General features: G+C 50.8%; 2 protein-coding genes across 2 annotated transcripts in view; both read left to right on the forward strand.

The window, feature by feature from the left end:
- The window catches only part of LOC311167677 (popy Class I histocompatibility antigen, A-1 alpha chain-like), a gene marked incomplete at both ends in the record, with an annotated part of 424513 nt that overhangs the window by 337009 nt on the left and 74125 nt on the right, over window positions 1-13379 (forward strand). The window lies entirely within an intron of this gene.
- Window positions 1-13379, forward strand: part of LOC311167678 (HLA class I histocompatibility antigen, alpha chain G-like) — a gene marked incomplete at both ends in the record, with an annotated part of 246883 nt that overhangs the window by 210770 nt on the left and 22734 nt on the right. The window contains one exon of the mRNA XM_084228735.1: window positions 11581-11700. Within this exon, the coding sequence (XP_084084861.1) occupies window positions 11581-11700 (120 nt within the window). The remainder of the gene's footprint in view (window positions 1-11580; window positions 11701-13379) is intronic.

A 13379-nucleotide genomic window follows, 5' to 3' on the forward strand; every position in this document is an offset into this window, starting at 1 on the left:
CTCAGGGGGTAACCGAGGCCCTTCTTAACCACATTATCCCATGCGTTGGCCTCCCCACATCTGTCCTATCTGACAATGGTCCAGCTTTTATCTCAAAGATTACTCAGCAGGTCTCCGCAGCTCTGGGTATCACCTGGAAGCTTCACATTCCCCACCACCAGCAATCCTCAGGGAAAGTGGAGCGCGCCAATGGGCTAATCAAGGGTCACCTGACTAAACTCTCCTGAGAGCTCTGCAACTGCTCCAGGAACATGCAGACCGGTACTTACCCAGTCCTGCCCGAATCTCGACCTCCTCAACTGACCTTCCCCACCACTGCATCCAGGAGACAAAGTTCTGCTCAAACCGCTTCAGCCAAAGCCACTGCAGCCTCCATGGACTGGTCCGCACACAGTCATTCTCATCACGCCTATAGCGGTAACACCTCTGGGAGACCCCTGCTGGCACCATCTCTCTTGGGTCAAACGTGCGCCCGAAGACAAACAGTATGTATGTTGTAACCTGGGTCCTACTAGGATGCGCATTTCTTGTCAAAATCTCCCCTAGCTCAGTGTCCTATGTGTGGAAATTCAAAGTTAGGGAGACCTTTGTCTCAGGATCCACGGAGAGTACCCACTTGGTGGGTACTGCGGATGCCCACAGGCCGGATGCACAGCACCCATCACTCTCACCCTAACTCTTTCATCAATGAACAACACTATGAACACCATGTTTTCTTTCTTTTACCATCAAACCTTAGATCATTGCAAGAATACCTACAAAGAATATGGGGGGTGCCCTTGCCCGTCATGTGCAGTGCACCTTCCAGACAAAGGCCGAATGTTCTCTCCATCTGTCATAATACGGGTTTCAATACGAATCAAGTTAACTATACTATTTCAGGTCCTTGGGACCTACGCTGGGTACAGGGAGTCCAAGCCACAGGGTACACGGGCTGGCATTCCTACACAGTGGCAACATTTTCCCATCTCAAGGGACTATGTCCCGACACAAAATGCCACAGTCCAAGCCTCCCAGGACATCCTCCATTCAGAGCAAGTCCTACAAAATCAGCTAACATCATCAGAGAAGACTGAGACACCCCCAACCTGGATTCGTAAAATACAAAACGCTATACTATTCCTACATAACTCTTTTGGATCTAATACCTTTCTTGTTTCCTCTGTGCTTCCCTTCAGAGGCCTCTACTGGCAGCAGCTCCAATTCATCTCAATACCACTATGATCAAGATTACAGACGCTGCTTGCCAGACTCCCCAACTCTCAGTCCCCCTATGGGACTCCAATCACAGCTACCCCTGCTATCCAACTGATGCCCTTGTCGGCTTTCTTTCCTGCACTTCTAACATTTCGGTTAAAGGTATCTACCCCTCCTTAGAAAAAACCTCTGTGTCTTTAGCATCATCACAAAGACAGCTCCCCTCCCTGGCACAGGCCATGCTCCAAAACCGGCGGGCTCTGGACCTGTTGACGACTAACAAGGGGGGCACCTGCCTGTTCCTCAGGGAAGAATATTGTTATTGTATCAATGAATCAAAGATTGTAGAACAAAATGTGGAAGCCTTCATGAAACTACGCAAAGACATGGAAAGGGAAATTGGGGGCTCCAATTCCCCGCTGACATGGTTTCAAAATCCTATAGTGTCATGGCTCCTCCCACTCTTGGGGCCAATACTAATGATGACTTTACTTTTTTTTTTTCTTTTTGCTCCTTGCCTCCTGAAATTCACACAGGCTCACATTCAGGAAATGTCTCCTACCACCTTTGACCAACTCCTTCTCCACCCACGTTATCGCATCCCTGCAGAAGACCCTCATAACCAGGCCTGAGCCACCCCCTTGGCTCTCTGCCAGACCAGAGAGCAGTAATGAGGGAGCAGCACCTAGAGAAGGGGTTCTCATAAACGGGCTGGCCCAGGACAAAGAGGAGCGGCGAATGTGCGTGGAGGGGCAAGGGGTGGAAAGTAGCTACGTCACAATCCCTGGGAACCATCCTTATGTCACATCAAGAGCTGGGTGCTTGATTTGTTGCCCCAGCCCCCAGGACTAACCCCCTTTCAGGTTTCTCTTGTGGCTGCAGATTACCAACTTGAAGGGGACCCAAGACCTGACCCTGGGAGAGGGTTCAGGCTCGCTTGCTCTGTACTGTACCCCACCTTTAAACACTGAGCGCCTACAAAGCCTACACTTCCCTAGTAAACTTGAAACGCTGGCAACTGCTCTGGGAGACACTGGGAGGAATTGTTTAGTTTGGTTTTCTGCGGGGTTTCTACTTCTCCACGGAGACTTTCCAATTTTTGTCTGACTCCTCCATCTCACATTCTAATTCCTTATGACCCTGGGGCCAGAGTGCCCCCCAATCAGTGCTCTTTGGAGTGATCTGTTTACCCTCTGTGGATCAGATCCCAGCAAACTGACCTTCACAGTTGGGAATCTTCCCCCAGTCGTCTCAACATGGGTTGCTCAGCTCGCCACAGGATAAACAGGCGACTGAAGCATCAATTCTGCTTGAGTCTCCTGAGAAAAAAAAGCCTTCTGTGTTAATGCACGTATGCAGACATATGTGAGATTGTAACAGATTGCTCTGAAATGGGCCTGGCTGTGCCCCTGGCTGTCCCCTCCCTGCCTCCTGCCATCAGCATCCACTGGTGCAGGAGCTTGAGCAGCGCTGCCTGCTGGCAGCTACTGAGTCATGGCATCCCAGAAGTTCGAGTCTGAAGACTGAGTGAAAATTCCTAAACATTTTTTCTTTAAACCAAGTTATCAGTCCATTTCTTCTGTCATTGGGAGGATGGGACGGGGGGACTACTCACAGCACCTGGTGGAGATGTTGGTGGCATGACGTCAGATGGCAAATCTAACTTGTAAAGTGGGGTGTGAGTACAGGGGCTTGCCGTTCTCGTGAGCCTCAACTCTCTTTTTCCTCTCCACAGTGGAGAGACTACCAAAGGAAAAACATCTTGGGGTCTCCTGCAAGAGACCACTGGAAGTGGTTGTAAGTCATCTGAAGATGTAAGTCTTGCTCAGCCAGGCTGGGAGAGGGGTGCTCCAGGGGCAGCTCAGTGAGAGGTGAAGAGCATGAAAGAAGTGGGTAAGAACCCTGGGTCTGAGTGCGGCCTTTCCATAGCACTGCTGGGGATCTGATTTGGGGCAACACTGTTTAAGCTCTTTGTCCACCTGTGAGTCAGGCTGCTACAGCTCTACTTAAATCTAGGCAGCATCCGTGAGAGGATTGTGCTTTCATCCCTTCGCGTGGGGCCTGGTGCGCAGTGAGCCTTCAGTACAGGGCGTCGCTATGGACTTCTTGCTCTGGCAATTTCCCTCATCCCCAGCCTCAAGGGGAAGCCAGTCAGTGAGGACACCCTCTCCCTTTAGGGCGGCAAAGATGAGCCCCAGGTGCTTGGGATTAGGTGACCTCTGAGGTGGGAGTCCATCTTTGCCACCGGCTTGCTGGGTGATCCCAGGGAAAGACACGTCCTTCTCAGGCCTCAGTTTCCTCAACTGGAAGATGAAGTTGTTGGGCCAGATCAGTGTCTTTCAGACTGATTTGGTAGCTTTGATCATCTCTTGGTTCATGTTGCTTTCTGCCTCGGGCGAGGTGGTGAGTGGCCGTTTGGAAAGAAGGCACAGGCCATGTTATGATCCGTCACCCATGTCTCCATCATCCATCGTCCAGAGCTGCTCTCTCTTTCCTTCTCTGACCTTCTTGTCTTCTCTAAGTCGCTTTTCTCTTCCGCCCCTTGCCCTTGTTTTTCTCTTTTCACCTCCTGTAGATTCAGGACATTCTGCCGGTGCTGTGTCCGACCTTAACCGCTCCAATGGGGTAGCGCTCCCCCCATTGGACAGGAGGAAGGTGAGGCCGTGCCGAGACCCCCTCTCTGGCTTGGCCTCTCCCAGCGTGCATGCCCGAGGCTTGTCTGGTTGAGGTACTTGGCCTCTGGCTGATTTTATGTTGCCATCATTAACCCTCCGTGTGTCCATGTCTGCTGTTTCACCTGCTTGGTTGATCGTTGTTTTCCTTCCCGCACATCTTTATCATCTTGGAGAAGATACAATACACCGTGAAGGGTGAGAGGTCATTTGTGAAGAGCTTCCAGAGCAGGAGTGTGAGATTTGGGCCTTCCAAGCCTCCAGGGTGAATGCTCAGGGGCCCGTCCTACTAGGAGAGCCTCAAACCCCCGCCCCAAACACGGGGCTTGCCCTCTGGTCATGTCCCGCAACAACCAACAGTCCACACTGCAGTTGATTTTCCAAAGTGATGAATTCATTTTAGCTTAGGAATGGGAAATGCAGGCTTAGGAGAAAGGGGGCTTTTGTTATAGGTGCAAGGACTAAGGTGAGTTTTGTAGCAGAACTGCATGTGCGTGAGGTTCACCAGAGATGAGTGGCTGGGACATCCTCCCCCACTGTCTTTTAAAAATCAACTGGACACTTACCCATCTCCCATGGGCCCTTGGCAGCAGACACTTTGCTAGGCGGCAAGGTGGGATGTGGCAACTGAGGGAGCAGTTGGCTCTGAAGGGTCTGGAGGCTGGAGGGGTGGCTTTTGAGACTGATGTGTAGAGGTGGGCAGTGTTCATCCCCGTGGAGAGCGGGTGACCTGGGAGTCCCGGGCAGAGGGTGGGTGCAGGAGATGATCAGATTCGGAGCCCAGAGAGTGGTTGGCAAGAAGGTAAGGTGCCTGGGGTGCCCTGTCCTGGGGGATGACCTCTTCCTGATGTGGGAGGGGACACCGAGCTCTGGGTCTCCAGCTGTATTGGGTGGCGTCTCATTGTTACTTCTGTCTATCCAGGCCCATCAGAGTATGGAGGTGACCGGCTCCCTCCAAACAGAGCAACACACCAAGAGCGAGCTGGCCATGAAACTCGGCCAGGTATGGGAGAAGCTGGCAGAGCTGAAGGAGCTGGTAAGGCCTGCGCTAGCTGGGAAGGGCTCGGAGGCCTCCGGGAGGGAGGTCCTTAGGCCGGGACAGAGATGGCTCCAACTCAGGGCTGGGGGGCACTGAGGACCCTGCAATCCTGCCAGGTCCGTGACCACCTGTGCCCTAGGCTCTGACATGGAGTGGTGGGTTCCTCGGGACTGCAGGTCACCTCCCTGCTGGAGGCATGAGCCAGTAGGGGAGAGACGAGGAGACGTGGAGACATCCTGGTTCCAGAATTGGCTCTGGGTTGCGCTTCACTGAACAGGGCTGAGCCTCAGCATCCTTCACTTCAGAGTGCACTAGAAAGCAGTTCTGCTTCGGTGAGGGAAGGGGTCTGGGCAGGTGGCAAAGTCCCACAGTGCCTGCCTCAGGAAGAGGGGTCCGTGCCTGTCCCCCGCATCTGTGGGCGCAGATCTGGGAGATGACTTGGTGGCGGGAGCCAGCAGCAGCGGTGGTCTCCACTCTGCTGTTCCACCACAAGTCCGTTGTAGCAGTTGCTCTTCAGAACTGCCCTTTTCTGCATGCTTCCTGGGTTATGGGCAGGACCAATCAGGTGGTCCAGTCAGCCAAGGATGAAGATGGTCCAGGGCCTCCCTGGTGGCCTAGAGGTTAAGTCTCGGCACCATCACCACTACTGCCTGAGTTTGATCCCTGGCCGGGAGCTGACCCACAGGGCGCAGCAGACCTCTCCTGCCTTGCCGGCTGCTCCCCTCAGCAGTGTGTTTCAGTCAGTCTGCCTGTTCTGCTCACTCTACACCTTTGGCCAATACCCCAGTTCTTCTGCACAAAAAAAGAAAAATAGTCCAACCAGACTTGATGTTGGGACACCCTGAAGAGTGATATAAGCCAGGGTTAGAGGGAGCTGAGGGGCTCTGTTCCAACCTCCAAAGAAAGAAGGGGAAGACTCTGTTCCTGGCCTCTCAAGAAAGGAGGGCCAGAAGCTGAAAGAAGACAAGCAGCATCCAGTAGCCAACCTCTGTGGGAGGAAGAGAGGATGAAGACCTCTGTCAGAGACTGGGCCTCCAGTCCTCAGTCTGACATCACCGGAAAGGAGCAAAGGCTCCGGGCCTCATGTCTGAAAGAGCTGTTCGTTGTTGGTGTTGTCCAGCAACTCATAAAGAGCTTTTAACACTTGGTGTCTCTGACACCGGCTGGGATCCCAACTGAAATGGGTATTCACGGGGCATGAGGATGGGATGCCAGGATAGGCTGCAGTGGCACCCACCTGCCCGGGCTCTAAGACAAGAGAGCCACCAAAAGCCCCAAAGCTAAAACCAAGGGCTGGAGCATTACAGTACCCATACGATAGGGGCCTACAGGCTAGAGCCGATGGAAGGATAGTGCCCAGTAGGGGACTCATCACCGTGGTTCTCAACCGTGTGCACAATTGCAAGAGACTTCAGTCTGGAAACAACCACCTTGAGGGCCTCTGCTGGTGGTGCAGCAGTTGAGTGCTGGGCTGTGAAGCTGCTGCCTCTGCTGCCCGCAGCCTCTGCAGTGCCGGTTCACCGGCTCGATCCCTGGCCGCTGATGAGGGTCCCACATGGTGCGAAGGACCTCTTCTGCCACCCGCTGCTCCCCTCAGCAATATACTTCAGTCCTTCTACCTGTTCTGCTCCCTGCTCTGGCTCTGGTGAATTCTCTCACCCTCCCCCGCTTCTGACTTTACCCAGTGCTTATATAAATAGAAAAAAGTTCTATTTGCAGAACTTCTAACCTCCTGGAATCCCCTGTGCAGAGTAAGCAGGTGCTCTCAGAGACTCCAGCTCCCTTTAGGGTGGCAGGTGCCAGCACACCAGCAGAGGACCTTACACTACTTCAAAGGAAATTGGCACCCCCTGATCACTGCAGCACTATTTACAGTAGCCAGGCTGTGGAAGGGGTCGTACATTGATAATAGAATATTACTCATCAAGAAATATAAACTCATGCCATCTGGGGCAACATGGATGGAGCTAATGGAAATAAGCCCAAAGGAGAAAGACAAAAACATCACTTAGATATGGATTTAGAGAAATTAAACAAAGGACTAGATTAAGCTATACCTTGAGTCTCCCAGGTGGTGCCTGACTACTGGCTGGGGCTGCAGACGAGCCTAGACTTCCTGGCCTGGCAGCACTGGATGGTGGACTGACCCTCTCTAGTTTGACATCAAACTTATTTGACGACAAAGCCTGACTCCTGCTGACTGAGTGCCCCATTGTCTTGTTTCACCTACACCACCACTGGGTCCCCAGCCTCTGCTATTTACTGGGTCTGAGATGGATCTTGTACTTGATGCTGCATGTAATTTTTTGTTTCTTTGTTTTTAGATTCATTTTTAATTTATTTATGCATACGAGAACTGGGGTACAGGCCAGAGGTACAGAGGGTGAGAGGATTCACCAGACACAGAGTAGGGAGCAGAATAGGCCGATCCACTGAAATCCACTGCTGAGGGGAGTGGTGGGTGAGACAGGAGAGGTCTGCTGCCCCTGTGGGTTGCTCCCTGGTCAGGAATCAAACTCAGGTGTAAGAAGTGATAGCACTCAGACTTAAACCTTATGCCCCCACGGAGGCTCTGTTTTTTTTTTTTTTTACATCTTTTGATATTATTTAAAATAATAGAAGCACTCCTTCTGCTCTAATTTCATAATAAACACGCTCCAGCCCTTGGCTCAGGTCAGGTTTACACGTGTCTTTGTCACCTTTACTCAGTGTCCATCTCTCATGACAGTGCAAGCTCCATGTCTCCAGGGTCCTCTCTCTGCTGCCATTGTGTCTGCAGGGGAGGCAGCTTGGGGAGGCAGGAGCCAGCCAGGGAGAGGGATGCTGGGAAGTGAAGAGGAGGCAAAGGCAGAGAACACTTGGGAGATGTTCCCTGGTTCACTGAGAAAAGCATTTCTCAAAGTGTGGTTGTGGAATCCTTGAAGTCACCCAGAGCCTGTCATAGGAGCCACGAGGTCAAAACTATTTTCTAAATGTCACTTAGACACCATTGGCTTTTTCACTATTTTGACATCTGCTGAGGTAAAACTTAAAAAATGGAGCTTATATTACTAACTGCAGTTATTCTTCACAACTTCTTACCTCAGAAACACAACTCAAAGGCAGTGTCTTTCAAAGTGTCTTGGTTGAAGTATTAAAAATTATCTTCATTATTCTGTCATCCTCAAATCCACATTTTACAGCACCTGATGCGATGACACGCAAGTGCACACACAACACTCCTGTTGCGTCCCCAACTACCATGTGCCAAGGAAAATATTTGCATGAGATGAATTAGACTGTTTTTCTTTTTTTGTAGGCAATACCATCTTCACATGAAGGAATGATTGATAAAATCTGTGGCTATTTGATCTGGTTAATTAGCAGACATTGTCCTGAAAATGAGTGTGTGCTCCTTTGAGAAAATCAACTGACAATTGCTAACTGAGACTAACTTCAACTTGACCAAATGCAAGTGCTCAGAAAAAAAACAGAATCATGGAAAATTGTGTCCTATCACTAACTTGACAACTTCCAGTACTACTTTTACTTTTTGGATTTGTGGTGAAAAATAAAATAAATTTTTTAAAATAATTTGATTCCAGTGTAATGAACATTGAAGAGCTTTATAATTTGTGGAACAATATATTACTTTAAAAAAATCACACATTAAAACTAACTGCAGTTAGTTTTATGCAAGAGAGAACTATGGAAATGTAACTGAATAAGAAATATTTAATGATATTGTTTCAGGTTTGACTTTGCAAATAACCTGGGAGAAAATGCCAGCTGTATAGATTTTTTTTTATTTGTTTGTTTGTTTGTTTTGTTTATACATGCACTGGGTACAGTCAGAAGCGCGGGAGGGTGAGAGAATTCACCAGAGCCAGAGCGGGGAGCAGAGCAGGCAGAAGGATCGAAGTACACTGCTGAGGGGAGCAGCGGGTGGCAGGAGAGGTCTGCGTGCCATGTGGGACCCTCCTCCGGTGGCGGGGAGCAGCCGGGGATCAAACTGCCGCCGCAGAGGCCGTGAGCAGATTCGCAACCCAGCGCTCAACCGCTGTGCCACAGGGGAGGCCCCAGCTGTATAGATTTAATTTAGTATCCAAGTGGAATATTCACGATAATGTGAAAACACTACTTCAACATATTTGTGTGAGGCTGTAGACATTTTTTTTAATAATAAATTTTATTTTTATATTCCCCATACAATTTCAACACCTCCATTCTGAGCTGTAGACATTTTTTCATAGACTTCAACCAGAACCACAGCTAAATGCAGAAGGAAACATGAAAATCCTACTCTCTTCTAATGAGACAGACAAGAAAAAACGATGAGACAGACAAGAAAGACAACTGCAAACATAAAACACGTGAAAGATCCACTCTTCCCATTGCCCTGATTAAAAGAAGTTATTTAACAGGCATTGGTTATTGATTATCTATTAACAGGCATTGGATTATTATTATTATTCTAAATGAAACAACTACATGATCAAACTCGCTTTATTCCCAGTGTGGTAAGTATGGGGAGTGATACCTCCTAAACAAGATTATGCTTGGCGTCCTCCCTAATTTGTAAGACTGGACACGGATCCGGAAGGAAAATACTGAGAATCGCAGACCCAGTGCTTGGGTCATGGAGACAGGGTGAGGAAGCTTTGGGTGAGGACAGGAGGGGCCAGAGCAAAGCCCCAGGTCCCTAGTCTGGTTCTCATAGTTCCAGGCCCCAGGACTGTGTCTAGGGCAGGAAGGTTACTGTTGGGGATACCCCACTGCCCCCTTAGCCTCCCTTCTGTCTCCACCACCTGTGCTGGGCCCTGGACACTTGTGACTCCTCCTCAGTTCTCAGTCCCCAGTGCCTAGATGGTTCCCAGGGAAGCCAATCAGCATGGCCCCCGGGTAAGTCTCCACCCACCAGCCTAGAGTCAGGAGCTCCCCAGACCCCAGTAGTGCTGGTCATGGGTTCCCCAACCCTCCTCCTGCTGCTTCTCTCCAGGGCTGTGGCCCAAACCTGGGCTGGTGAGAGCAGGGAGGAGGGAAAAGCCTTCTCTGGTGGAGGCTGTTGGCTTAGGCTCCTCTGTCCCCCCACAGTTCCTCTCAATCCTAGTCCCTTTCTGTCCCCCCACCCTAGCGCCCTCTTCTGTCCCCCTGAGTCCCTCTCCTTCTCCACCTGATGCCCCTTTTCAAGCTCTCGAGCCTCCTCCCTTCCTGAACACGTTCTCCCCTCATGCCCCATCTCCCTGGGACTCAGGACCAGTGCAGGGAGGAGGTTCAGCCCAACTTTCACCCCTTCCTGCCCCCAGGCTCCCACTCTTTAAGGCTTTTAGAAATAAAGACCTCCCAGCCCAGCCTCCAGGAGCCCCGGTACATCACAGTGGGCTACATGGACCACGCACAGTTCAGGCGGTTTGACAGCAACTCTCCAGGTCACAGTGTGGAGATGCTGCAGCCCAGGGCAGAGCAGGTGGGGCAGGAGGACCTGGACTAGGAGACAGAACCAAAGACAATAGGCACAGAGGTTCAAAGCTGCCCTAATGGCTCCTGGAGGACCTGCATGGCTGCTACAACCAGAGCTAGGACAGTGAACAATGCTTGCCCAGGGCCAGGTCACAGCTCCCATTCGCCAGACCTTTGCCCCTAGTCAGGGTCGCAGTGATTCCCAGAGGCTATGGCACCTGCCATAGTGGAGGAGGGAGTTTGGGTAAAGCACGAAATGAACAACCCGGAGGGCAGGTATTTGGAGTGGATCCCAAGTCTCCTGGAGATGGGGAAGGAGGCGCTGCAGCTCAGTGGTAAGAGGGGCTACAGGGCTTTTGATCTCCCTGAGGCTCACACCCTACAGGGAAAACTGAATGGTCAGAAAAGCGCCCCCTTCTGGTCAGAAAGAGAACTGTCTCTCAAGTTTTCAAGCTCTGGGATGGAGACTGGCCCAGAGGGTCCTATTGTTTCTGAAGGACACTTAAGGAATCCAGTTTCTCCTGAGAAAGAGGGGAGACCACCCCTGAAATCACCCTGCACAGGACCCTTTTCACCAGCAGCCATCGTAGGAACAATGAGTTTCTCTCTTGAGATCTTGTTTTTTGGTCAGAGAGCATTTTTGGAGATCTCACTCCTACCTGTGTCCTCACCCTCCACCCAAGTCAGCAACAAAATGTTTAGAGACCTGCATCCCACCCTGGGCTCTCACCTACTATCCCAGACTCCCAGACCAGGCTGGTTTCTGGGGTTTGTGCTACCTCCCTCCAAGCATGTTTTCCTGTCCATTCTGAGGATGGCCATGAGGCTGCTTCAGTGACCATAGAGGAAATAGCAACCATAAAATGTCCGATTCTTCCTGCTCAGACCCCCAAAGGGCATGTGTGACCCAGTACCCCATCTCTGAGCATGACATCACCCTGAGGTTCTGGGTCCTGGGCTTCTACCCTGACCTGGCCCCGTACATGGAGCTGGTGGAGACCAGGCTTGGCGGATGGAAACTTCCGGAAGTGGGCGGCTGTGGTGGTGCCTTCTGGAGAGGAGCAGAGATACATGTGTATCTTCAGCATGAGGGGCTGCTGGAGCCCCTTATCTTGAGATAGGGTAACTAGGGGGACTTGGGCACGGAGCCCATTCTCAGGAGTATTAGGAGCCCTTTGAGAACTTCTAAGGGTCAGACTAAGGACTGGGGTCTCCCCTTCCCTTCCCTTCCAGTGCCCCCTCCTCAGCCTTCCATCCCCACTGTGGGCATCACTGCTGGCCTGGTTCTCCTTGGAGCTCTGCTCACTGGAGCTGCAGTGGCTGCAGCTGTGATGTGGAGGAAGAAGCGCTCAGGTGGGGAAGGGAGTGGGGGAATCTTGTCCACTGGGGGCTTTCATGTCCCAGGGAGAACTTGCCCTGCCTGGTTAATGGGAAGTACCATCCACGCATGTGTGTTGCCCAGAGGGCATTTTGTCCAGTCCCCCCTCACCTCCTTTCTTCATTTTTCCCAGTCCTGACCTGGGTCTTTAGTCACAGTATTCCAGGATTAGAAGATTCCTTAAAGACTGCAAGGGCTGACTCCTCCCTTGTCTCACATGATGATTCTTCCCACAGGAAGACAAGGAGGAAGCTACACTCAGGTTGCAGGTAAGTGTGGATCAGGGGTTTGATCCCTGAGGCCCTGTGGATAGTATTGATGAAGCCATTCAGTTTCCATTCATGATGGTGATATTCATGTCTTCAAATCTTAAGGCCACTTATTAATGGCTCACCTCACCATGCAGACGTTCACCTCTTTGACTTCAACTGTGGACAATAATTTACATTGTGGGGTAGAATTGGAGGGGCATTCTTCCTTGGAAGGAAAGAGACCACAGTTATGTGAAGAAGGTGACGAAGGAAAGCACAGCAGCAAGCAGGGAATGGTTGTAAAAATGAGAAATTAGGGCATCGCTGGTGGTGCAGGCAGTTGAGTGCAGTGCTGTGAAGCAGTCCGCACCCTCTGCAGTGGCACGGCAGACCTGTCCTGTCTTGCCCGCTGCTCCCCTCAGCAGTGGATTTCAGTCAGTCTGCCTGTTCTGTTCCCCACTCTGTCCCTGCTGAATCCTCTCACCCTCCCCCACATCTGGCCTGCACCCTACTTCTTGTATAAATAAATCTTTAAAAAGAAAAGAGAGAGAGAAATGACTCAACGCTGACTTTTCAAAGACTGAGCACATTATTTTTTTTTTTGGTATGTCATGGCGTGTTCTGTCCTTGTTGTCTTCCATGGATTTTATGGTTTCTTGTCTTAAGTCCCATCCTGTTATCCATTTTGAGTTGATTTTTGTGTGAGGTGGGAGACAGTGGTCTAGTTTCATTCTTTTGCACGTGGCTGTCCAGTGTCCCCAGCACTGTTTATCGAAGAGCCTTTCCTTGTGACCCCCTCATCTTAACCTTGTCTACATAAACTTCACTGGATGGCACGTTGGAGAAAGGGGTTTACTTCTTCCCATCCATAGTTGTATTTTAAAATTACAATTCATTTTACGTTCTCCATTGTCTTTCAGCAACCTTAGGTATTTACCTGGAACTATTTCAAAAGCACTTGAAACAATTGAAAGATTAGCGGCATATGTCCATTAAAGAGGAAAGTAAATGATGAACCCATCTGGATCAGGACCATTAATATCTGACAAGACAGAACAAGGAACAGTGTGGGCTGACAGAACAGCAGGAACAGGCCCTGAAGGGCTGGGAGATGCAGTGAGGGGATGAGTGTCCTTCCTGCAGGGTGTCCAGGATCCCCTAGTGTTGTCCAGGGACACCTGCCCTGTGCTCTGTACCCCCCTCTTTTCCCTCTCCACTTGGAACAAAAGGAAGCACTAATGGGGAGACATGTGTCCTCCTGGGGCAGTTTTGATTCCAAGTCACTTCCTGCTCCCCTCCCCATGAGGTGGGTGGATTTAGGGGCTGTACTGTGCTGAGAGCTGGGGTGGGGGTGGTTTATATCCTGCAGCTGCAGCCCTGCCCCCCAAGAAGTCTGGCTGGTC

Source organism: Talpa europaea (genome assembly GCF_964194135.1).
Source record: "Talpa europaea genome assembly, chromosome: 2".
Taxonomy (NCBI): Eukaryota; Metazoa; Chordata; class Mammalia; order Eulipotyphla; family Talpidae; genus Talpa; species Talpa europaea.